General features: G+C 36.1%; 1 protein-coding gene across 1 annotated transcript in view; it reads right to left on the bottom strand.

Annotated features, from left to right (window-relative positions):
- Nucleotides 1-2,838: 2,838 nt before the first annotated feature.
- SEMA3C (semaphorin 3C) overlaps nucleotides 2,839-27,582 on the bottom strand; it is a 175,066-nt gene continuing 150,322 nt past the window's right edge. Inside the window, exons 13-18 of the mRNA XM_080667027.1 lie at nucleotides 27,427-27,515; nucleotides 23,087-23,128; nucleotides 19,253-19,410; nucleotides 11,942-12,009; nucleotides 9,428-9,558; nucleotides 2,839-5,606 (exon numbers count right to left, since the gene is read on the bottom strand). Of these exons, the coding sequence (XP_080523153.1) occupies nucleotides 5,193-5,606; nucleotides 9,428-9,558; nucleotides 11,942-12,009; nucleotides 19,253-19,410; nucleotides 23,087-23,128; nucleotides 27,427-27,515 (902 nt within the window). The 3' untranslated portion in view covers nucleotides 2,839-5,192. The remainder of the gene's footprint in view (nucleotides 5,607-9,427; nucleotides 9,559-11,941; nucleotides 12,010-19,252; nucleotides 19,411-23,086; nucleotides 23,129-27,426; nucleotides 27,516-27,582) is intronic.

Here is a 27,582-nt window from a genome sequence, read left to right on the forward strand (position 1 = left end):
CTAGATCTGTGGATTGAGAAGTTTCAAGTTCCTGGAGGGGCCAAGCATGTGCGTGTGTGTGCGCGCGCGCGCACACACACACACACACACACACACACACACACACACACACTTCCTAGTAGTTTTAGGTAAGAGGAGCTCTCAGCTTGTTTCTCAGAACGGTGCAAGAATAATTCCTCTTCCACTGAGTGTGTTTGGATGTAGTGGAAAGCTCACCTTCTCTGAAAGGACTGCATCAGCATCAAGGGGACAACACCTGTGAACTGATGGCAACGTTTAACTAGAAAAACCATGTCGCCAAAGATGCCAATACAGATACGTGACATCAGATATCAGTTGAACTATTCTGGTGTGATCCGAGGTGAAAGACAGGGACAAATGCGTAAATAATTGGAAGAAATAGTTTTGCTCTCCTAATGGACAAACTATAGCATACACTTATTGAACATTTACTATGCATCAGGCACTATAAGCATTCCACATGTATTAACTTATAATTCTCACAACTACTACATGGCCTGGCCTGTGCCCTCTCGCAATCTGAGATCCCTCGGGGGATGTCGGACTGCTGGTTTTGTCCCAATCCCCGCAGGCCAGGCCAAGGGACCCCACCGGTGCACAAATCCTGGTGAGTTTCTGCCTGATCCCCACATGCCAGGCCAAGGGACCCCACTGGTGCACCAATCCGTGCGCTGGGCCTCTAGTATACATATAAGATCTTTGGTTAATCCCTTCCTGCCCTTCCCCCTTCCCTTTGAGATTCATCAGTCTGTTTCAGGTTTCCATGCCTGTGCGTTGAGCGTCTGCTCCCTGGTGGTCAGTGCATGTCATAGCTACCAGTGGAATGATCACTTAGGCTTTTATCTATATAGACTAGAGGCCTGATGCATGAAATCTGTGCATGGGTAGGGTTCCTAGGCATGGCCGGTGATCAGGGCCGATCTGTGGGGTGACCATCGGGGCGATCGGGGGGTCCCCGCTGGCATCCACCTGGCTGACCTGGGGCCTGTGGGCTGGGGGCAGCTCCTGCATTGAGCATCTGGCCTCTGGTGGTTAGTGTGCATCATAGCGACTGGTCATTCCACCAGTTGTTCCGCCATTCAGTCGATTTGCATATTAGGCTTTTATTATATAGGATTATGGAATGCAATGGTTCATCAAGACCAATGCAATGTTCCTTGAAGCTGAAATGGAAATTTACAGCAGAAATTGAGATTCATTTTGAAGTAATAAAAATTGAATATAGCTGTTTTATAGATTGGAGTGTGCATAATTTGAGGCTAAGACAGACATGCATATGTGTAGGTGAAAACATCAGTAGGACTTCATTGATTTTCCCAGGCTGATGTGGCTCAGGGAGCACTTCCTGTTTTTGGTTTCCCATAGCAGTTTTTCCTCTCCATGACTCTCAACTTCAACTCACAGTTTATAGCTGACAAATCACATCAGCTCAGAAGACCCTTCGAAGGTCCAGCTTCGCTATTTGATGAGCTATGCTCTATTCTGTTAGTAGCTCTGCTCTGAGCAGAGAAGGGATGATTATAACCTCCCACCCCCACTCCCACATGCACAAACACAAATCAGTAAAATAAAAAATAAAAAGTTATAGCTTTTTTTTCCCTACATAGAGTTGTATATGTCACGTTTTAAAAGGACCTAAACAGATAAAAAATTCCTTTCATCTCATTGCACCCTTCATGGGCCAAGGATCATCCGTGTATATATATATATAAACAAACAAACAAAAAAGCCAGAGAAACAATAGGAGTGACTTTTATTTTGCTAAAGATTCCATCATATATCCATTTGGTCATGCATAAATTATGATGTGTTTGATCTCATAAAATGTTTTGATGGCATTTTTTATATAAATAATTCAGAGGAAAGGAAAACACTTAGGAAATAGAATTCACCCTGCTTTTGTTCTTGGGGGTTGAGGGGTAACCTAACGTAGAATAAACAGTTTTAATGTGTTTGTTATAATGTCATTCTTTAATAGCATTTTATGTAAGTAACACTCAAGCATGGCAACATAATAGCCCTGAGAAATACACAATTCAAACTGAGTGGAGCGCATTGTTTTATGAGGTGAATAGACAAATACATTAGTCAGTAGAGTGAAGATGGCATTTTTTTTTTAAATCTTGGAGCTAGTCCTTCCAATTCTCAATATCTGTGCTATATGAAAGTAACCTTGTGATAAAACCATGAAAATTGAAATCTATACCAGAGGCCTCTTAGGAAAAACAATTCATTGGCAATTAAATTCACCAAATAGCACATATATGGAATTTGTTGTAATTGGTTTTGATTTTGCAGAGGGGATTGTATTCTTGTGGAATGAGGTTATTGAATAAAAGGTTGGTGTTATAAATTAAGAAAAAGAATAAAAATTATTTTCTACAATCGTCTTCCACAGCTTTGTCATCATGTATAAAATTCCATAAAGTTCGCAATGCCTCTTGTTAAGAAAACAGTTTTACTTAGTCTCCTTATATCCTTGTCTAGACTTAAACAAAGATGTGCAGTTTCTCTTGACTTCAGCTAGAAGAATGGATATAGGAAACCGTCATCTTTTTTCTCAAAATTTTTCTTTACATAGGCAGGAAATATAAAGCTCTAGAAATGCATTATAATTATAAGGAATATATTAAAATTATTTAAAATCAAGGTTAAGTTGAAATATAAGCAAGGGAGATACAGAGGCAATTAAGAAGTAGTACAGAATCATCAGATTGAAAGATTTGTGGGGATCACTTTTAATTTTTGTCATAACCTTTGTCTCCACTTTCATTGCTACAGATTGCACGCTCAGAAATAGAAGAAATCTCAAAATCTAAATTTTGCCAGGCAAATTCTTTATTCAACATCCAATTAAATATTAATTTACTAACTACATTGATCTTATTTTCTTACACAGAATAAACATTCACTGCAATGACAGTTTCATCATGCTAAAATCTATTCACAAACCTACACTTTGAAAAAAGTGCTTTTCTAGGAAATGTTATATATAATACAAATGGAAAACATATTGTCTTCAACTCGTTAATCTACACAAAATAAAACCAATCTACCACCAACATTCAGTATAGGTTAACAATATTTTTTAAAAAGAAAATTTTCTTTACATTTGGCAGTTCTGTTCAACAAGAATTTCTATAAATTTAAAAGTAATAAAAGTATATACAATTTAATAATGTTAAAGTAAAATGTATTAAATAGCACAAATAACATTACAAAACTAAACACCCTTATCATTTATATGAAGCAAGAGGTCCTGTGTGGTTTCCCCTGTCTTTTGACTCTGAAACGATTGTACTTTCAACTCTGTGCATAGAATAGCTTGACCATAAACACAGAAGATGGTTTTGGCGTTACACACTTTTCTATTTGTGCACGTTGAGGAGAAATAAAGAGGCAAATGATTTGTATAATTTCCTTTAATCAGGCAAATGATTTGTATAATTTGCTTTACGGACTACTTTAGAATTATACATATTTGCAACAATAGTTTTTAATTAATAGCTTTTTATTTAAAAATGGACATTATTATGTTGTGTTCAACAGCTATTTTTGCCCTATTGAGGCCTCTTCTTATAACATAATTTACCACCACTTAGATAATTAATCATATTCTTAGATTCGGATCAGTGACTACATTCACTTTTACAGTGATTTTCAGTTCTTAAAACTTTATATTGCAGTGCTTAAAAAGGTGACATATTTACCTTGATTCATTCTTCATAGATTGTTAACTACAAGTAAAACTTTTTTGATTAGGTATATCATGCAATTTCTGTTTGTACCTGGAAATTACCTTTAAAGGTAAATAAAATGAAAGAACAAATTTGTGACTTTAAAAGAAATATGAAAGTATAAAGAAATTTTCATCTAATTGTTATTTGGAATAAAAATTCACATTAAATTATCTAATAAAATGATTCAAGCATACAACTAGAAGATAATTATTTTATTCATCACAAAACTTCTCACATTTGTATTTATGTACCAGTGAACATAATTAACCAACATTCTTTTAAAAGAAAGTTATATCTATTTTTGTTCACACTAGATTTGTTTTTTCATTTGTCCACAAAATGAACATCTCTTCACAAAAGATCATTAAAAATTAACTGATGACTTAAAAATAAATTTTATATCTGAGGTTGGTAAACAAACAAAATATGAGTTAATAATGGAATTAATTATTAAAGTTAAAAAGTAGTAATAGTTTAATAAAATTTTGCTAATAAAATTGCATTTTCTACTTTGTTCTTTCTTATTATTCCATTTTGATGGTTTTAACTCTCATATACAAGTTTGATATTTCAAAATAGTTTTATTCTTATATTGTCTAATTTGTCACACAGACTAACAAATTAGAACAAACTCAATCTATTAAAAACAGAATTAGGTTATAGTCTCTGAGTCTAGAATAACTTAAAGGACTTCCAAAAAAAAGTGCTTTTGTTTGGAATATGATAACATAAGAATAAAAACATAAATGCTTCACTGACATAACTCCAATCAAATCTGTTTGTCATGAGGGTCATTCATTTTATCTACCAAAAACAAGGCAACAAGTCAGTGACAGATCTTAGCAACAGACAATTTTTACAAAGCTAAAAGTAACCAACAACATAGTTGACTGGAAGCATATACACTCATTATCTCTTCAGGAACTACTTTTATCTTAAATAACTTTTAGATGCCCTCTTCCTTGTCTTTTTTCTAGTCTTTGACAGCTACTTGGTCACATGCATTTATATGACTTTGACCATGTAAAAGTTGTGACTTTGGTATTTGTTTTCATATGCAAAATCAGTGACCTCAGAGGTCCTGGAAGACCACAGGGTTATGGCCCTCGTTCAATGCAGGGATGTAAGAATTCTAGTTTTATAACCACCATCTTAATTTGAAGAAAAGGTAAATAAAGATATAAATAAAATCTAGGTTAATTTAAATATTTATATGCACCATGAGGATCATGACATGTCTAGTGCTAGTCACTATCATACAAGAAAATGCATGCGTGTTTCAGTTCATGTAACATTCACTTTAGGAGTGTGTAATCACCTTTCTCAGGAATTTCCCGTGGGTAAGAACAAGACTCTTTGTTCAACATTTGATTACTGAAGACAGACAGACCATTGAAGACTATGGGGAGCATACGCCCACGTAAGGAAACATTAGGACTCTGGCAACTGGTTCCTCCTGTTTCTACTCTTCCGGCTGTTGATGAGAGCCTTTAACTTGCCATAATCCCCTCTCATCTTTTGGGATTCTTCTGCGTGTTGATGTTGCTGCCGAGTGTCTTTGCAGTACTGGTTAATCATCTGCATCTCGGAGTGGCTGAATGCCCCCATGAGGTCCTTCGGGTGGAAAGAGAGAGCCCTCACGGAGCTAGCCCAGGTCCATGGGGACCATTTGTCTGTTACAACAGCTACCATGTCAGAATTCAGAACTTTAAAGTTGATCTTGGCAATGGTCTGCTTGAAGCTGTTTTCTGTGGCAATGCAGTGGTACAGTCCTTGGTCAGAATCCTGAATGGAGCGGATTAGGAGTCCTTGTGAAGTGGCTATGATGCGTTCATTCAGCTTGACCTACAAGAGAGACATCAAAGTTCTGAAAACCCAACTCTGTATCTTCTAAAAATATATGGGCAACATATACAGAATACTGTTGATTTTAACAAATTTAGCAAAAGTATGGAATACTAACTAATTTCCTTTTTAGTGGACACAGATTTTAAAACAGAGGGTGAAGTTATCACTCATATTGCCAAAAATAGCTTAAAGTGAATTCCTTTTGGATAGAAGTAGTTTCTCCACAGATAAGCCCAGAATTTTGGTTGCTTTTGGAAATGACTCACAGTCAACATATATAGCAAATGAAATTCACACATAATTTAAAATATCTCTCAGACTGGAGTTCTCACCTTTTATTGTAGAAAAACCCCCACTTATTAGTAAAAACATGAAGCAACAATTAAAGGGATGAATTGTACCCTTTTGAATGAGTGAATAAATATTCTCCTAACTAAAAATTATATATGCAGAGGCAGTTTTGAACATTATCAAAGGCTTTTGCCAGTTATCTCACACTGAAGAATCACTAAAAATAAGCTTCAATGCCATTGTCTCAAGATTTATAAGTGGTTTTACTTTCCGAAGAAAAGTAATAAAAAGCTATGAGGTTAATATATAATTATTTTGTAGGCTTATACTGAAAAAACAACACAAAAAGCAAACTGTCATTTGCTAGACAGCAGCTAAGTGCTGGAAGTCCACCTTCCCTACAGTTCCAGCTACGGTATTGCCAATGAACAGAGTAAACCTAAGTGCTAAGAATTTCCTTGTTCTATTTACTCTGGAATACCCTCTCACTGAGGCAAAAGGAAATTTGACACAAAATAATATAAAGGAATGCATGTGAAATGTTTTTCTAAATGGTACATTTTTATATAAATATATATTTTAACAGAATCCAAATCAAAGAAAGGTACTTTTAGATAAGAAGTTACCCACACAAAAAAGTATAGTATTGAAACATAGACAATGGAACAGAACTAGACAAGAGAGAGCAGGAGAAAGTAAAGACTAGAATGTATAAAAGCAAAGTTTTGATGTTGAATTCTAAAGTTTAAATGTGCATCAGAAATGGTTTATATAATGTGTAATTACATTCAGAAATGAAAGAAAAGAAAGCCTTTCCTTTTTGTGCAAAATTGGGGAAAATTTTGGAGGTCAATTTGATAATATCTATATAACATGTACCTATATAACATGTATACTTAGTGCAGTAATTTCATTTCCAAGGATTTGTTAGGAGATATACTCTTACAAGTATGCACATTTTTATTTGTGTAATGTTTTTGTTAAGAAGAAACACAAGAAAAAAACCCAACCAAATGGTTGGTTTCCTATTAACAGCTTTAAAAAACTTTTTTTTTTTTTAATATATTTTATTGATATTTTACAGAGAGGAAAGGAGAGGGATAGAGAGCCAGAAACATCGATGAGAGAGAAACATCGATCAGCTGCCTCCTGCACACCTCCCACTGGGGATGTGCCCGCAACCAAGGCACGTGCCCTTGACCGGAATCGAACCTGGGACCTTTCAGTCCGCAGGCTGACGCTCTATCCACTGAGCCAAACCGGTTTCGGCAGCTTTAAAAAACTTAAGGTACGTTTATACAATGGTTTTAGGTTTCCTATTAACAGCTTTAAAAAACTTAAGGTACGTTTATACAATGGAAAACTATGCAACCAAGAAAAATGAAGTAGCTTCATATATACTGATAATAAATAGTGGGAGTCTAGAAAAATTATAGGTAATAGTTGGAGGAATATATAATGATTAAATATATCAGTTTGGTAATCTTATACTCTGGGAAGTGGGAATAAGTATTAAAGTGAAAGGGAGGAAGGCTTCTATTTTTCACTTTATACTATTCTCTAAAACTATTTGTATTTTTCTACATTTAGCTTACTTTTTTAAAAAGTTGAATATTTATACATTATTGATATGAGAAATAGTGTATATATTGCCTAAACTAGTAGGGAAAATAGGATAAATTTAATAAAATGTTAATAGTGCATTCAACTAAATTAAGAATCAGTGGACTTGAGCTCTGCTTAAATTCAGCACAGAACAGATTTTTATAACTATATTATAGTTAATACTTTCATGATATTAAATTATAGCATTCTTATGTTTTTTATTAGAAAAATTAAGACATTAACATTTTGAGTCTCCACATTCTTGAATATTTTGAAATATAATAGAATTATCACAAGAGATTTAATTAATAACTTATTTCATTTTAAATTTTATTTATTAATTTCCATATTAATAAATGTATTCAATGCTGTGTATATTCATTTACTTTGATTTTAAATAATAAAAATTATATTTAGTGATATATTTTATTGAGCTTTTTACTGAATAAAAGGAAAACATTTTATTTCTATTAGATAATGCCTGTTTGAATTTTAGGTTTCCTATTAACATACATACAGTCAGACTTTCTCAGGAAGGACGGTTCAAGTCCATGTGTCATGTTCTAGCCCAAGAACTCCATTTCTATCTGATACTCATCATCACACATTACGACTGCTAGCCCAGGTTACTTTGCAAGGCAGTTATTATAATAATCTATATCCATTTCAAAGAACTTAAAATCAATTAGACTATAGAAATCCAAAACTTCTTTAATGATAGATTTTATAGCAAAGAAAATAGATATCCAATAAACATTTTTCAAGTTAATAAAATATCTTTAAATTTCTTTAATATCCTTGAATTCTGGGGCAGGAAGGGGCCTTGAAGTCCACCTAGCACATCTTTCTCCAGATAGATAAATCCCTTCTCATGCAAGTGGTCATCATTCTATGTTTTAATATTCCAGTGCATGGCACACACATTTCCTAAACAGTGCATAGCATTTTTGAATAGGCAGGTCTGAGAGTTGGAAAGCATTTTCTCAACTTTTAGTAACTCTGATGCAGTGTCTAGATTCTATAGCTTGGATGTGTCCATTCTACACAGCCCTAATTAACTTATATGTAGGACCAAAACTGCCCACACAGAACTCACATAAATGTAGTAAGCTCCCTTTTCCCCTTCTCTCTATCATTTTATGATGTACTTACGAAAACAGCATTACATTTTAGACTACACTGAGGCTTTATGCATACATATATCTTTTTCCTCTTTTTTCTGTCATTTTTCAGGACAACATGACATCAATATTATGAAATTCATTATTTATAATATTTCACCCTATGCCATTTTATAATGGTTTTCCTTTTAAAACAGCTCTTTCCAATCAGCAAAAGGTTAATGTAAGTGTTCTTTTATTTGAAAATCTAGTTTCCCCCCCAAAAATCACAAAATAAAAGCAGCAGCCCCATAAACAATGATTCCTTATATTACCTAACCAAACCCCAAGAGTTATGAATAATAAAGCAGTGGAAACAGATGACCACACAACAGAAAAATGTTCTTTATCGTAAAGGTTATAGTTCAGGGTACTTTTTCCTGAGGAGAATTGAACTTTTCTTTTAAAGCCCCTTTTATCTTGTGAATCACACAAAGGTGCTGTTGTGTGAGAGCCTGGCTTCTGGATTTGCGCACATCTTGTTTCTTTTACAAATGCTTCCTCACGTCACTACCCCTGTCTGAGTGCTCACGCTCTTGTTTCTGTCACCATGTTGTTGAGGTGAGCAGACAGAGAGGATTTCTAATTGATCCATCAGCCCCATGGACAAAGGATGTTACACAAGGTGGCACTTGTCACCCCACAGACATAAAAGGATGTTCAGATGCTTTTCCTTTTTCCTTGGATCTGCACCTCCCTGAGGGATGGCGGTTTAAGGCTCTTTGCAAAGCCCTGATTGATGGCTGTTGTGCTCTCACTCACCTCTTTCCTCCTGTCTTTGTCTTTCTGTAACAGCCACTTGATAGATGCCTGCGGAGACTTGGGAGCACACTCAAGGAAAGTGGTGTTATTTTTGACTCCATACTGAACAATTTCAGCTGCATTTCTATATGCTGGAAAGCAAAAATAAATAGAGAGAGAGAGAGAGAGAGAGAGAGAGAGAGAGAGAGAGAGAGAGAAACAATGGAATTTAAAGTATATGCTCCTCTTTGAATGTCTAGTTCTCTATAAAATTTAGATCAATTACGGCAGCCCCCAGAGGCAGTCTTAATCACTTAACAAGCAGACTATTATACTGTACATTGTTTACCTGTTTTATTTAGTCCAAAGGGAAGGAAAGACATAAGGAAATCAATATTTATTCAAGAATCACTTTACACCAAATAGTAGAGGCGTAACAACAACAGGAATGCACTTAATATCATTTTGAGCATTTAATTATTACAACATCCTTGTGATTTAGGTTCTCTCAGCTTTTCATGGCTGAGCAAACTGAGCCTGTTAAGTTATGAGGAAATGTATCCTAGCTAAGGAGTTAGTAAATGCCAGGCATTAAAGCCAGATCTATCCCATACTCAATGTAATGTAACTAAAACGCAGAAAGAGCAGAAAAGACAAGAAGCAAGGTGTGGCCACAGTGGGATGGAGTGGTTGAGACTACAGGCTTTGAAATCAGAGGTACCTGAGATAAAATCCTGAGTTCACTGCTACTGGCTGTGTAACCTTAGACAGATTACTTGATCTCTCTGTGTCTCAGTTTACTTGACTCTAAAACACGGAGTATAATAATTTCATAGAGGTTCTTTACTGAAATTCTTAAATTAGGATAAGCTTTTAGTATAATCATGGGGCAGCTTAAACAGACAGAATACTCATTTATAACATGGGAATAGAAACAGACCCTACTTGAGCAGAGTTTCTTGAGCATTAAGTGAGATAATCCATAAAAAAAACCCCCAAACATTTAGCTCAGTTTCTGACACAAAATCAACATCGATGTTTGTTCACTACCTCTATTCCAATACTCCTACCTCTATGACTACTACGACCATTAAGGAGAATGGACACAAAGTTTATGAAACACTCAGTAATTACGGAAAGTTAACTCCAGATTTAAAAAGATTAGCAATGGGAGTCTCAGTGTTAAATGTTAACAGAGGCACACTTGCAGCACCTTGGTGAGTTCTGCCTGGAGATACTTCTGTTGGTTGGGTTGATGAGGGGAGAAGGGATTAGTGGGGAAAGTATAATAACATGATAGCTTCATGTCAGAATGGGAAGAAAGGGATTAGGTAAACTGTAAGGACAAGGCAGGATTGTCAGAAGTATAGGGAATGGTTATGGATTGTAAAATCAAGCCACTGCAATACACCAATATTCAGAGCAGGATTATTCACAGTAACCAACTTGTGGAAGCAACCCAAGTGTCCAGCGATGAATGAATGGGTAAAAAAGTTGATATCTATACTAATAATAGAGAAATATGCAAATTGTTCAGGATGCTGTCATGTAATGACCAATCAGGACGGGGTGGGGCCTTGGCAGAGAGCTCTCAGCACACCTGCATCGGGGGTCCGAAGGGCACAGAGAAGAAGGGAGAGCAGATAGGCAGTTAGGGTGAACAGGCAAGGAGGGAAGAGCAAATAGGCAGTTAGGGTGAACAGGCAAGGAGGGGAGAGCAGATAGGCAGTTAGAGGGATCAGGCCAGGAGGGGAGAGTAGATAGGCAGTTAGGGGGATCAGGCCAGGAGGGGAGAGCAGATAGGCAGTTAGAGGGATCAGGCCAGGAGGGTAGAGCAGATAGGCAGTTAGGGGGATCAGGCCAGGAGGGGAGAGCAGATAGGCAGTTAGGGGGATCAGGCCAGGAGGGGAGAGCAGATAGGCAGTTAGGGGGATCAGGCCAGGAGGGGAGAGGAGATAGGCAGTTAGGGGGATCAGGCCAGGAGGGGAGAGCAGATAGGCAGTTAGGGGGATCAGGCCAGGAGGGGAGAGCAGATAGGCAGTTAGGGGGAATCAGACAAGGAGGGGAGGGCAGTTAGGGCCATCAGGCTGGCAAGGGAGCAGTTAGGGGCATCAGGCAGGCAGATGAGCAGTTAGAAGCTATTGGTTCTAGATTGGGAGAGGGATCCCGGATTGGAGAGAATGCAGGCTGGGCTGAGAGATGCCCCTCCGTGCACGAATTTCATGCACCAGGCCTCTAGTATACACATAATGGGATATTTCCCCGCCTTAAACAGTTAAGAACTTCTGACACATGATACAACCTTGAATGAACCCTGAGGAAGACATTATGCTAAGTGAAATAAGCCAATTGCAAAACAACAAATATTGAAAATTCCCAGACTTTTGTTTTTCACAATTCTTATTATACATACAAATAGCATTTAATTTTTAATTACCATATTTAAATACCAAGAATTTTAGGTTTCCCTAAGTGAAATGTGGTATGGAGCATTGCTACTCTTTATCAGGTTTGATCATTGCTCACTTTTACTACCTTTGAGATTAAATCCTCTGCATTGGGTCAGTGGGTTGCCATGTCTCACATCTTGTCTTCGGCTCCTCCTATAAGTGCAGAAATATATAACGGACTTAGAATTATCATCATATTGAAAAGACAGCATTTTTAATTTCAAAATCTTGTGATTGCCTAAGCTTTCATAAAGAGGTCTGATTATCTGATATTTCTTGTTCACTGCTACAATTATAAAGTGGGTACTTGACCTTGCTTTTAATCAAAATTAATTCAGTCTCTCCCCATCTACCACTTGTGATATAATGGCTGTGAACCTCCTATTTGGTACATTTCCTGGGTAAATGTTAGATTCCAAATTAATAGTGGAAATTTTTAGCAGAGAGACATTCATCCAAAGTTTCCTAAAATGATCATTTCCAACGTATAAAGTCACTATCATCTTCCTTCTTATAAATTTTTTCTTAATTAAGCATACTTTTCTTTAAAAAGTCAATACTTTCTAACAGTTTTTGGATATATTAAAACTTTTCCAAAATAAATAATACAGAGATAGAATATGGATATCCTATATAATAAAACACTAATATGCAAATCAACCGAACAGCGGAATGACAGGTCGCTATGACATGCATTGACCACCGGGGGCAGATGCTCAATGCAGGAGCTGCCCCTTGGTGGTCAGTACACTCCCACAGGGGGAGCGCTGCTCAACCAGAAGCCTGGCTCACGGCTAGCGAGCACAGCGGTGGTGACGGGAGCCTCTCTGGCCTCCAAGGCAGCGCTAAGGAGCAGCAAGCTGCGTGGTAAAGAGTCTGCCACTAAGGAGTAGCGAGCCGAGGGGTAAGGAGCGAGCAGGTGGGAGATAAGGAGTGGGGGGTCCTGGACTGCGGGAAGGATGTCCGACTGCTGGCTTAGGCCTGATTCCCAGGGGAGTGGGCCTAAATCAGCAGGCAGACATCCCCCAAGGGGTCCTGGACTGCAAGAGGGCGCAGGATGGGCTAAGGGACCGACCCTCCAGTGCACGATTTCATGCACCAGGCCTCTGGTTTAATATAAAGTTAAGCAAAATTGTTCATTTACAAGAATAAGCATTTTCCTTTAATTTCTTATTTTGAAAATTTCAAGTCCACAGAAAAGTTGGTATATGAGTACAATGAATACTGGTATACCTAGATTCATGAATTGTATTTTGCCATATTTATTTATTTTTCTCTCATATGAAAGTATATGTCATGTATGCACTGTGAATATACATATATGAAAATCTTTAGAAAATAAGTTGCAGATGTGGTTTCATGCTTAAATGCTTTATTAGCATATATCTTCTAAGAACAAGTAATTTTCCTAAATATATTATCCCAGTAAAGATATTAATATTTATTCAACAATATCATATACTACACATTTTATATTAAAATTTCCCTAGCTGTCCCCAAAATATATCTTATAGATTTTTTGCAATGTTTAGAATGTTTTATTAAAGTACAAAGTTGTTGGAATTAAACTAAATTGAAAAATATAGTAAATATTTATAAAAACATTGATAACACCACTCAAATCACACACATTTAAAATGCAGATAGTTCTTAAAAAGTTTACAAGTTGAAAATCATAGAGATTTCCAAAAATGCATATAATGCCTCACTACTGGGTATCGAATCAATAAAATATGTAAGATCTTTGAGTGAATGTTGTCCCGATTCTTCTGCAATCCAGTCCTCCTTAGAAATTTGTTCTTTGGGAAATTCAGACTCAGAGTCAGCAAGAGAAGAACAAACAAAAGTTGAGATAGTCACATAACTTGATATAACTTCCTTCATCCTATTGACTGTTTTAAGGTTAAACAGACAAGAGTGTTTTAAGTTTATTCAGGGTCTACTTAAGGTTCACTCATTGCATTCAGTTGTTATATATCACCAGCTTAAGTATTTCAACAATATAGTCACATCCCTTGTAAATTGGTCATTATTTAAATAAAAGTTTTAAATTACTTGCAAACTAATTATTTAATTTTCTGAGTCTTGGTATCAGCTACATATATTAGTTTTGATTTTATTACATAATACAACAAATCAAAATAGAATAACTAACATTCTCTTATAAGTGATTCATGGAGCTATACATTGTTATAAGAGACAGGGAAGAAAACTCTCTTTAAATATTGGTAGTACAGGTATAAATTGGCTATTTATTACCAATACTGAGAAGTATATATGAATGAGCATATCATCTAAGTGGGTTAATTGTTAAGTCTATCTTAATATTTTTATCCTTAAAGATAAAATAAAATATTCAGTAAGAAGAACAGAAATATTAAAAATCACACAGGGATGATCACATTTACAAAGCAAAACTAATCTCAAAGTTAATGATAATGAAAAATGTCATTTTAAGGTTACAGCAAATTGTTAATAGTTTATGTACTGAATGGATTATACACATCTATATATGGAAATATAGGTACAAAATTTTGTGTTATTTAAGTATGCTTTTTCCAAAAATGTCACATGATCCTTATCCTATATAATAAGAGAGGAATATGCTAATTATCCATTACACCCTGAGGCGTAACGACCAATGCATAACCGGATCACGGATCTGAAGGAGGGTGGGGCAGCGAACTAAAAGCAGGCAGTGGAGCGCTACAGGAGTGGGGAGGGCAGAAAGCTATGAGGGGGAGAGGGGGGCTGGGGGAGGAGGGAGCTACAGGAGGGCGGGGCAGCAGGCGGAGAGTTACAGGAGGGCAGCAGCGATCTACTGGTGCACGGATTCGTGCACAGGGCTACTTGTTCAATTACATATTTCTGTACAATCACACAAACACACACTAGTGGAAGTCACTCTTGACTCAGAAAATATAGTTATTGCTGTTCTCTAGAATAGTTCCTCTATCAGGTTTTTACTGCATTACATTTGCTATATATTTAAGTCACAGTATTATTTACTATCAGCCAGCTTGTGAGTGTATACATTATATGAGCACCACATGAGAGCTCTTACGGCTGAACTGGTCATTTTCAGCCATGAAGACAAAGCAATATCACTCACAATGGTTACATTTATTTTTCTGTGATCAGCACCATGTCATGGTTTACTCATGTACATGAACCCTCAAGCTGGGCAATCTAAATTTACAGTAACATATAGCTTTCAGACATTAAATTACAAAAAAAATATTATAGCTTGGTTTAAATGATGATATCAGCAAGGCTGTCATTTGAGCCTTTTGTATGCATAGGTTTCCTGTAAGGCATTCATAATGTTGATGGGCAGAATAATATTATATTGCATGTTGGATTTGGGATTTGTCTCAAGTTGCTAATGTTTTCTCCATTATAGTCTATTTCTGTGGCTAAACAATGAAATCATTTTCTTCTCGTATAGAAAACAGATATTTACTTGAAGATTGAACTGATTATCCTGTCTTAAAATAAAATTTCTAACTACGTATCTGAATCCAGAACAAATAACATTTGAGTCTAAACTGCAATATTTGATACTAATGCCCAAATATTTAAGATACTTGTGGGTAAAGAGGAAAAATGCTTACATTGTTTACTATTTGCTAACTTCTTTAAGAAAGAGAAACTATTGAACCAATGATATATAACAGCTTTCTGTCAAAGTAAAGACTTAACTGATTTCCAAATATAACTCTATTTCTCTTTTCCATACAAAGGACATGTTTTTATTTCATTCCTATGTTTCTCTCTCACATAGATTTTTTTTCTCTGTCCCTTCCTCTCTCTCAAAATCAATAAAAATCACATCCTTGGGTAAGGATAAAAAAAAAAAATGAATGTGGAAAATTCTCCAAATGAGCATCTTTATCATTACTATTTAATCTCTAAAGAAAATAAATACTACCTATGGGAATTTAGGAAATAATCTATTCAGCAAACATGCTTTGCTTTCACAAAGTTTGGAAATACTTTGGATAATTTAAATAGTAAAGATATTTTTAATGAAATTTCCAGTATGCGAGCCAAAGATGAGTATAAGTAGGCCAAGAAATACCATATATATTGCATTTTTGGCTTTTTGTGAGAGAATTAGGACATTGCTAGAAATCACCAAGATTGTTTGTATTGTTTTATTGAGGTATAATAGACATATAAGTTTCAGGTATACATAACATAATTTTTGATATATGTATATATTACAAAATGGTCGCCAGGATAAGGCTAGTTAACATGTGTCACCATACATTGTTGCAAAAGTGTTTTTTTTCTTTGTGATGATGGGTTTAAGATACACTCTCTTAGCAACTTTCAAATATGAAATACAGTATTTTAGTCCTTTGATGCAATCATAAGGAGTTGCTTTCTTAATTTCTCTTTCTGATAGTTTGTTATTAGTGTACAGGAATGTAATAGATTTTTGTATATTGATTTTGTATCCTGTAACTTCACTAAATGCATTTATTAGTTCTAACAGCAGACCTGTGATACATGGTTTAATACCAGGCACCATATTAACTTTAAAGAACTGTAAGATTGTTTCAGTTCTTTGTTTATTGCAAGAACATGATTCAGGTCATGGTTTGTGACATTAGGACGATGATGTGGAATCTAGGTTTCTATATACATCTTAGAAAGAGTAACTGGGGTTATAATAAGTGGGAGAGTGTGAGAACAAATGAGTCAACTCATATTTCAACACAAACCTGAATGAGATATCTCAAATGTACAATGGCAGTCCACACGTAGTTTAGGATTTTACTTAAGAAATATTTATTGTTTGTTAAATAAGAATGCTTGTTGGTCAAAGCCAACGTCTGAGAGCTTTACAGGGAAGGAGCTAATCTCCAATTCTTTCATGTTATAGAAGAGGCTGCTATGCTTCTATGGCTGTGGTAAGATGCACTTTGTGTCCCCACATCAGTAAGGGCTTCAGTTTCCTTCACCCCAAATCTGTTTAATACATTGAAGGTTGTGTTCCAGGTTTTACAGATGCCAACCTTTGGAATGATTTACTACAGAAAAAATGGCCTTACAAACAGTTATGGAAATAATTTTGAAGTATCACTGCTATCATAATTAGGAGTGAAAAACAGATATGGTTGTAAATACAAATAGTGTCCACAAAAATCACTTTTAATTTGAGATTTCATTTGGAATTTGCTTGCCTCATACTTTTGCCCAGATTCAGACCTGTAGCCCAGTGCAGATGGAAGATCTCAGTGTAATGAGTCCATAAATTCTATGTAGAAATCTAAAGAAGCCATAGAGCTCCTGATTACATCTTAAAAATGACATGGAGGCACATAGGTTTTGGAACACAGATACTGAAAATCCTGGTTTAAAGAATGGGAGTTCTCTTTATAGCTCATGATTTTAAATACAAAAGACTTTCAAATTATCTAGCCCAGGCCACTCCTCTCTACTCCAGATTCATATTTCTAACTTCCTACTCAACATCTCTACTTGAATATCTCCTAGGCACCATTCACTTATCAACTTTCTCCCCACAAACTTACTCCTTCGACAGTCTGCTCTTTCTCGTTAAATTCCATCTACATATTTCCAATGCTCAGTTCTGAGAACTTGGTTCATCTTTGAGGCCTCTATTTCTTTAACATCCACATGTACTACATTAGCAGATTCTGTGAGCTCTGTCCAGAATCAAATCACTTTTGCCACCTCCACCTCTATCATCCCTGTGTAAGTCACCATTATATTTCACCTGGATCATTAGAGTAGCCTTTTTGCAGCTTCTCTCTGCTCTCCCCTCATCCTCCTTCTACCCCAGGTCTGCAATCCCAGACAAACCCAACCAGGTCTTATTAAACAAAAGTCAATTATTGCTCACCTATTAAAAATCTCTCTGTAGATTTATATTTCAATTCAGCTTTAAGGATTTTTGAACCTCCTCTTTGAAATGTTATTCTTCCAAATAATACCATGGTTCTATTCTTCTTCACATTCAAGTCCTTGTTCAAGTATCTCATCCTTGGTAACGCCTCCCTGTCCACCCACTTAACATTGCAACCCCTGCTTCCCACATCCCTTATCTCTCTTCTTTACCCTTTTATAATTCATAGACTTTCCCATATTTTTATATACTAGAGGGTTTTCTTATTTGTTTATTATCTGTCTTCCCCCTTTAGAATTTATTATCCCACAAGCAAGGATTTTTGCCTTTCTGTTGTTGTTTTTAGAGTGATATACCTAGCTCGAGAACATTGCATGTCAAATAAATGTCTGTGATACAAACTTGTTGAACTAATAGATAAAAGCATCAGAATCATCTTGATATGCACAAGTGTAAGGATTGTTTAAACTGCCAATGTCCTTGGGCCTGTATCTATGACATGCAATAAAGTAGCTATAAAACAACATCCAATGATTTACTTAAAAGATCATTGGTGCTCATGGCTGGTCCTACTTGCTCTCCTGCTGACACTAATTTTTATAGGTATTGGTCCTGTCATCCATCATGACCCATATCAAGGTATGACTGAAAATATCTGTGACCTTGGCCGATTCTAAATTCTGCACATAATTTGTTCTACAGTCAATTTCAGTTCTGGTGGTCCCTTCCAATTGGGTGCAAGTTGGTTCAGAGTTTCCTGCCTAAGTCTTTGCTGAGATAGCAGTCACTGCCTCAGACTGCCTTGTTCTCTTAATCTAACCAGCAGCCAGGCACTCACCATTCTAAAGGGTAAAGAATGCTCGTCAAGTTTTCAAAAGCCATTCCGGATACCCACTTGGAGCCATGCCCCTTTTGCCTAAATTAGCACACGTACTTAAAACTATATTTATATTGATCTTTAGAGAGAAGAAGGGAGAGGGAGAGAAAGAGAAATGTCAATTCGAGAGTGACCCATGCTTCCGCTGCCTCCTGCACGCCCACTACGTGGGGTGGAACCACACCCAGGCATGTGCCCTCACCCTGGAACTGAACTGGCAACCCTTTGGTGAGGGTGACCAACGGAGACATACAGGCCAGGGAACGAGCACACGCATTCAATTACGGGAGAAGTAAGTGGCACAGCGAAACCTAGAAAGGCGGGTATACACAATGAAGCATGTAACATGAAGAAGAGATGAAAAATTAGCTAATGTAAAAAAAGAGAAAGGTAAATCCTGATGGAAATATGTGTTGTACCACAGATGGGGAACTGTGCTGCAGAGGTGCCCTAAAAGGAGGGGAACACATTTCCAGAGTACGGCATTCTGGTTCACATATTCCTGAGGAGCTCAAGTTATAAAGCGCCAACATGTTCTTCATTCAAAGACTATTCACAGTGCTTTCAGTGCCGGTTGGCAAGCTTACTACAATTGTCTGGCGACATCAATGTTGATTTTCTGCTGAATGTTTCATACTCACCGCTTCCCCGTTGGGTAGAACCTAGAGCAGGAATGGCCGTCCCAGGCGCAGTAAGGGTCCCTGGCCAGGCAGCAGTCGGCGCAGGCTGTGCCGTAGATGTGGCAGCGATGCAGAGACACTTGGGAAACCCCTGCGTTGGAACTCACATACAACTGTTGCTATGAGAAGAATGACGATGATTTATTTCAGACGCGGAAGTTAAAAGGGGACTTTCAGCAGGAACATATTATAATACATGACCACAGACCCCTGGATTCATTTTGAAACTAGACTAAAAACGAGAAGCAAAGTCCAGAAGGGTATAAAGCCAAAATAAATAGAATTTTTCTACCTTAATATGCCTATAACATTACCACTTTCCTGTTTAAAGGAAAAAGCTCAGAGTACCATGTATAATGGTAATGTGTTTTAGACATTGGGATTCATTGTTCTCTCAGATTTGAGCTAATATATTACAGATTTAAATTATGATGTTTGCTTTTTTCTTTGAATGCTGTCTCTTAGCAAAGTACAAGGCAGCTTTCTTATTCTTCAAGTCTGGCAACCCATCACGTTATAAATTTGAAAAAGTGAAGTCTAAAATACAGGACTTTTTTAAGTTTAGAAGAAAAAGTAGATAGTAGTACATAAAATTTTAAAAAAAACATTTTTCACATGCCTTTGAAAGTGACTTATTTCTCATTAGATGATTTTCAAATTATTTAGAAGAATATAAGTATTTATATGTAGGCATGTCTTAAGCTTTCTGTGTATCCAGAACTATTCAGCACCCTCAGTCTTCTGTAGGGTGTCAGGAGTTTTTAGGACACTGCTCTAATTCCCGTAGCCTAGCATAAAGTGGTTCTCAGGAGGTGATGGGGTAAGTTTCTAATTGACACAAAATATTTTACGAAGGACTGATGTGTGATTCAAAGTTAGCATAGCATCTTGAAGCTGGATCTTGGATACATGCACGTACACATTCACATACATGTGCACATACATATTCATCTACACATATTCACATTATGTACATATATGTATATGCTACTTAGAATTAAATCATTGTTCAGCAGGCTCTGGGGGCATACTTCCGGGATTCAAATCCTGGCTCAACCAAAATTTTGCTGTGTAACTTTTCTGAATCTCAGCTTCCTCTGTGGTAAAACTGGGATAATGGAGCATGTACCTTATAGAGTTTTTGTAAAAAATGAATGTAACAGCTAACTCCACATAAAATTTTTAGCATAATTTCTGACTCCTAAGAGCTCGATGAATGGTAAATAACAGTAGTAGTAGAGTATATTATCAATTTATAATTTTTCAGTTTTGATAAATCATTTGAATCACACCTCACTCTATGTCTAATGTAAAATAATTTTTTATTTAGATCTATTTTTTTAAAAAATTGGGCTGAAAAATATTGATCCCAAGTTGAGACATTCAAACCATAAGAAAACAACTGCATGTTTTGATAATAATCATTTCTCTAACAATATTTAAAGTAGTGCTTATTTAGTACAATAATAAATAACATAGTGAATGCATCAGCTTCATTAAATTTTTTTGAGGAAACTGGTTTATTTGAGAAAAGGAAACTATTTGAGATAGTTTCATTTTAGAAATTATCTTTTGTTAGTAATTCAACTATTTTCTGCTGCATAGAATGCAAGAATAACTTAAGAGAATAAAAGTCCATAAAAATGACAATACAATAGTTTGAGCACCAGGGAAGGTAATAATTCATGATATTTAGTCTGGCCCGTGTGGTTCAGTTGGTTGAGCATCTACCCATGCACCAGGAGGTCATGGTTCCATTCCCAGTCAGGGCACATGCCTGGGTTTTGGGCTCAATCCCCATCAGGGGTCATGCAGGCGGCAGCCAATTGATGTTGATGCATTGATGTTTCTATCTCTCTCCCTTCCTCTCTTTTTCAAATCAATAAAAACATATTTTTTAAAAATTGAAGATATATAAACATATATATATATATATATATATATATATATATATATATATATATATAAAATGTTATCTATCATTGGCAATTGGTAGTTCTTTCACACTGTAACAATGCAGTATGCAGTTGGGCAAATGAAGTCTCCCCAAAATCAAATAATTACCCTGCCCTCTATCTAATTAATTTAATGAAACATTTGTAATTATCTACAGTTTAAGATGTTGAAGGCATTTAATACTCAGTTTTTTTCTGTGTGTATGTGTGTGTTGTATATTGCAGTTTTTTTGTTTTTTTTAAAATATATTTTATTGATTTTTTTACAGAGAGGAAGGGAGAGGGATAGAGAGTTAGAAACATTGATGAGAGAGAGACATCGATCAGCTGCCTCCTGCACACCCACCACTGGGGATGTGCCCGCAACCAAGGTACATGCCCTTGACCGGAATCGAACCCGGGACCCTTCAGTCCGCAGGCCGATGCTCTATCCACTGAGCCAAACCGGTTAGGGCTGTATATTGCAGTTTTATGGAATGGACTGTGAACTACAAGTTCACAAGTTGAATTGAAAGTTGAAACCTGCAACTGTATAAGGAACAACTACTATGCCACACAGATGGCTTCATGTTCATTTTGAATTTTGCTCTAATACTTTCGCTTTCCATTAACCTACAGTAAACAAAGGGTTTTCCTGCTGCTGACTTCAAAGGCAATTCTGACAAGGAATCAGCTCTCCAGGACACTGGGGGAACTGACAAATAGCTTCTTGTTACTTGGGAAAATGTTTGTTATGCACCATACAAACATTATTACAGATGAGATCTTCAGTTTTATTTTATCGTATTTATTTTTCTTCATAAAATTAGTCAAGTGAAAACTAGGACAAGACCAACTGTGGATTACTTGTTCATCTGCATCAGACCAAATATGGTAAAGAACACCAAAGTTATGTCATCAGTTGTGCTAACACATAAAACCTTTATTCTCTATTCCAAGAAAAATAAGTCTTAGGCTCCTACAAACAGCAGTTACCAAAGACCCACTTTATTTTGGGCAATTTATATAAATTAATTTGTGAGGAAAGCATTACCTTGTAGAGGCAGAAACTTAGCTCAGTGAAGTTACATGAGTCATTTGTAATTTATGGTCAGGTTGGGATTCAAATGTACGCGATTCCTGCTCTTAAGCCTACTCCACTTTTTATTATACTGCTCTGGCCCTTAGAGTGTTTGCTTTGGGGTACCGTTAGGGATGGACATGTAGAGATTAGAATGGCACTTTTCTTTTCTGTGACCCTTGTATATTTGCATGTGCAAGCACAAAGGGGAAGGTTAAACATTCCTGGTAATCATAGTTGAACACTTCTTCACCAAATCCTGAACCTGGGTATGGCTTAGATTGGAAACATTCAGGTTTTTTTAATGACATGTATAATTCTAAAAAATAGCTTTTTCTTAAAAATAAGCTTAAAAATGCATTTCATATTTTAAACATGTGACAGAATCTGGAACTCAAAAGAGGATTAATTACTCATTATGAGCTCCTAAGAATGTTTGTGATGTTATAGTGGCCCAACATTATGCTAAATTCTTTCTTCAGAAAGATTTTTTATTTTGTTTGGATTGACACACAGTAATATTTGAGCATATAGGATATACAAAATGTTGGGCTATCATGCTGTACACATGATGGACTTTGGTACAAAAATAAATCTATTTTTGTCTCCACTCATAGCTAGTGAATTTTATATCAGAATCGAAAGTGATTTTATGGTATTCTGTAAATAGTATTAAATATTATGCTAATATTAAAATGGATTTTTCAGAAATTATAAATACAGTTTTTCATAGTAGTAAAATTTTTTACATACAAAGAGTAAAAATGGTGTTGATCTTACCTTTTTAGATGAAATTTTCATTGTTGTTATAGGAACATGATTCTGAAAAATGAGAAAAACATTGTTAGTAGTTCTAATAATCATTAAAAATGATTTTGCATACAAAAGAATTTCTCTTTTCTATTTAAATTCAAGAAATCATTATTTCTCTCTAAATGTATATATACTTTCAAAGTCTAGCAATACTTGTCTATAATATATTTTCTCTGTTGGGGGTAAGGATGGATTCGTTACACAAATATATGCCTAAACTAAAACAAAAGGTGCAATTATAACACATATATCAATATAGTCATTAGGAAAAAAATGACCATTTGAGAGAATTGAAAAAAGTGCATCTTGGAATAATGAATCCAATGAGTAACTCAGGATTGAATCTGGGTATGTGAGTGGGGGCTATAGAATGGTACCCCATCTTATTCCACACACAGCACTGTGCATAAGACACAATAGTTCACCTGACAAAAGTTATTTTGGCAAGAAGTATTAGCCTGAGCCATACTTATTAATTCTTTTTGCTGCAAACAAAGTGATATTGTTAGGGATCCTCTTTATAAAAAATATTGCTTTTTTTTAAGAGAGAGAAGGAGAAAAAGAAAGAGAAATACACCAATCCGTTGCCTCCTAAACGTGCCCCAACCAGGGATCGAACCTGAAATCTGGGCATGCACCCTGAACGGGCATTCAACCCCTGCCTCTCGGTGTTTGATGCTCCAACTAACTGAGCCACACCAGCCAGGGCAAGGATACTCTTTTAATAAATGTGAATCAGTTAAAGAATCTAAGAATTTTCTGAGATAGTAATCCTTTTTGAAAGCCACTCTATTTATAATTTACTTCTTAAATATTATTAGTTACTTTAAAAGATTAAAAATTAGATGTGATAACCCAATGAAAGTCTGAAATTTTACTTGATTAACTCAAGTGGGAGCAACCTTTCAAAATCAACTGTGCCCAGAATTTCTGAAGCTGTATGTTCTAACATTTGAAAGATAAAATGGCAATATCTCTAAACACTATTGCAACAAGTTTGGCTCATTGCTTAGAAATACACACACATACAGGGAAACCATAAAAATCTTAGAAGACTCCATAGGCAGCAAAATAGCAGACATATGTCATAGCAATATCTTTACCAATACAGCTTCTAGGGCAATGGAAACTAAAAAGAAAATAAAGAAATGGGACTACATCAAAATAAAAGGCTTCTGTACAGCAAAAGAAACCATCATCAAAACAAGAAAGCCCACTGCATGGGAGAATATATTTGCCAATGTTATCACAGATAAGGGTTTAATCTCCAACATTTACAGAGAACTCATACAACTTAGCGAAAGGAAGATAAACAACCCAATCAAAAAATGGGCAAAGGATCTAAGTAGGTACTTTTTGAAAGAGGACATACAGAAGGCCTAGAGACATATGAAAACATGCTCAAAGTCACTAATCATCCGAGAGATGCAAATCAAAACGACAATGAGGTACTATCTCACACCTGTCAGGATGGCTATCATCAACAAATCAACAAACGACAAGTGTTGGCAAGGATGCAGAGAAAAAGGAACCCTCATGCACTGCTGGTGGGAATGCAGACTGGTGCAGCCACTGTGGAAAACAGAATGGAGTTTCCTCAAAAATTTTAAAATGGAACTCCCATTTGACCTAGTGATCCCACTTCTGGGAATATAACCCAAGAAACCAGAAACACCAATCAGAAAGGATATATGCACCCTTACGTTCATAGCAGCACAATTTACAATAGCTAAGGTTTGGAAACAGCCTAAGTGTCCGTCAGCAGATGAGTGGATTACAAAACCGTGGTGCATCTACACAATGGAATACTACACTGCTATAAAAAGGAACTTTTACTATTTGCAACAGCATAGATGGATCTGGAGAGCATTATGCTAAGTGAAATAAGCCAGTTGGAGAAAGATAAATATCACATGATCTCACTCATATATGGGATATAATGAACAACATAAACTGATGAACAAAAATAGATCCAGAGACAAGATAGCACTGAACAGACTGTCCAACTTCAGAGAGAAGGCAGAGGAGGGGGTTAGAGATCAACCAAAGGACTTGTATGCATGTATATTAGCATAACCAATGGACACAGATGGGGGGAGAGGGTAAGGGCATGTGCTGGGGGGTGGGGGCAGTTGGGGAGAGGTCAATGGGGGATAAAGAAAATTTATGTAATACTTTAAACAACAAAGAATTTAAATTAAAAAAAGAGAAATACACACACATACAAAAGAAAGTATTGCAACTTATATCCACGTAGGCAACATCTAAAAGTTGCACCTCCAATTCAAGTTAAATTTAGGGACGCTGGCCATATTTTCAGAAATTATTCTGAACAGAGGATTAAAATAAGGGATCGTGGTGCTGCACAGTATATGAAACAACGTGCCTGGTTTTTAAAAGTTACATTGAGTTTCCGGCAGTATATCAGTGAGACCCTTAACTAAGGCATTTTTCTATTTGAATGCATTATTTCCTGATGTGCCTATCACAGTATAGCATACACACCCAATTATTTTTACCTCACCTCAGAAAATGTGACCCAAACACCACGTCGAAGACAGTAACTGTATTTGGTAACTATATCTCTCAATTTACCCACATCAGTCACTGGCACACGCACACATTTTGACTGACTCTATTTTTCCACTGAGAGTTTATTCTTTGTGATGATAACACTGGCCTAATTCATCCAACAGACCATAAGTAGTTAGCACATGATCAGAAGAACTCACGTTTCTTTAAGACCTTACCATAACATACATGTTTGAGTTTGTATCAAACTCACTTAATTAACATTTCCTGATTGCCTAAAAAAAAGATATTTCAGAATTCAAAATGAAGTGCTACAATGTGGCATTTTTGCTATCTTCAGAAGTTCAGAATAAGGTACTTTATATTATTTTGGTTAGCCAAGTTGTCCCTATTGAATTGAATGATAAAAAATTATATTTTATATATAATGTGATTCTGGTTAATCTAGTGAAACAATTTCTTTACAAAGCAAGCATAGAAAAGGCACTTGAAAACATGTGGTGAACATTTAATGAGCACGATTTTAATGCACAAATCACAAAAAGCTTATGACAAAGTGAGCTAGCATTAAACATTGTCAAGTTAATAACACTGAACAATGTGCCAGAGTTCCTCACATTTTATATTTGATTTGATTAATTTTAAAAATATTCCTTCACATGGAAAGTGTAGTAGCATCATCTAACAGCAGGCTGCCTTGATCACTTACATGCTTATAAATTCCATATTTTTGGTGACTGTGGTAATGTATATTAATAAGTCAATACATTCTGAGTCCACTAAACTAAGCAAAGCAGCTCACTGCACTAACGAGAGCCTGCCCCTGCGTTCTACATGCTACTTTACTCAGTTAGATGCTGGCTCCAGGCATTTGGTGTCCATGGGCCAATGTTTCTTATTTATTGTAGATGGCAATAGCGTTGAATGCAGTAGAATTGATTCCATGTCCAAGTTTCATTTTGATCCTAACAGCTCCTCTGTCCGTGTTTTTACCCATCTTTTCAAAGCAGATGAAAGGGACCACTGAACTATGATGCCCTAGGCCTTCAGGAGAGAAGGATGTGCAGGGCACCACAGATCTGCTCTCCAGGCTCACAGGTACATAGAGAATCGGCACTTTGCCCTGACCAGGTAACATCTTGCAGGACTGAACTTCTCTCTGTGTGCCTTTTGTTGTTGTTGTTGTTTTGTTTTTCTTTTTTTAAAAGCCAAATTCAAGAACAGAAAGAATAATATAGTGAGATCTCAAGTTCAGAGAGAACATAAAATTTTGAGTGATAAAGAGACAACATTTGTTTTACTTAATTAGGGTGACATTTAAATTGAAAACAATAAAAAAGGAGATAACAAAGCAGTTTATCTTGAAATTCCTGGCTAAAAAATATGAGAAAGTTTATCTAACAATCAATAATGTGAAAGCATTTGGGTTTCGGTAGTTTGTGAAGCAAATGATAAAAGCCCTTTCAAGGCAAATCTTCTAGACCTTGACCACTGAACTCATTTTTTAGAAATAATGATGAACAAAATTCCTCAAGTTGTGATTGTAGCTGAGAAACACTAATCCTTTTATGCTGAGATAGCTTGAAATGCATCAATATACTTCAGAAAAATGTTTGTTCTGTATTTCTCATGTTATCTGGTGTTCCTACCCTCACAATTTATAACATTCTTTATTTGATCTTTTATAAAATATTATTTTCCTCCGAAGTGTCTGTTAGATGAAAGAATTCTGCTCATCATGCATGTTCAGAGACTAACAGAAGAGATGTTCAAACCTTAAACACTTCCAGCTCCTCCAGAACGAGCTCGCTGCTGGCAGAGCTGTTAGTTGGAAGAACCACCACCTTCTGCACAGTGCCCCGATCTAAGTCAGAGAAAGAACAAGGAGATGTTACAAGTCTTTTTTTAAAGGGTAAGAAAGACACTTAGAG

This window comes from Plecotus auritus (assembly GCF_963455305.1).
Source record: "Plecotus auritus genome assembly, chromosome: 4".
NCBI classification, from domain to species: domain Eukaryota; kingdom Metazoa; phylum Chordata; class Mammalia; order Chiroptera; family Vespertilionidae; genus Plecotus; species Plecotus auritus.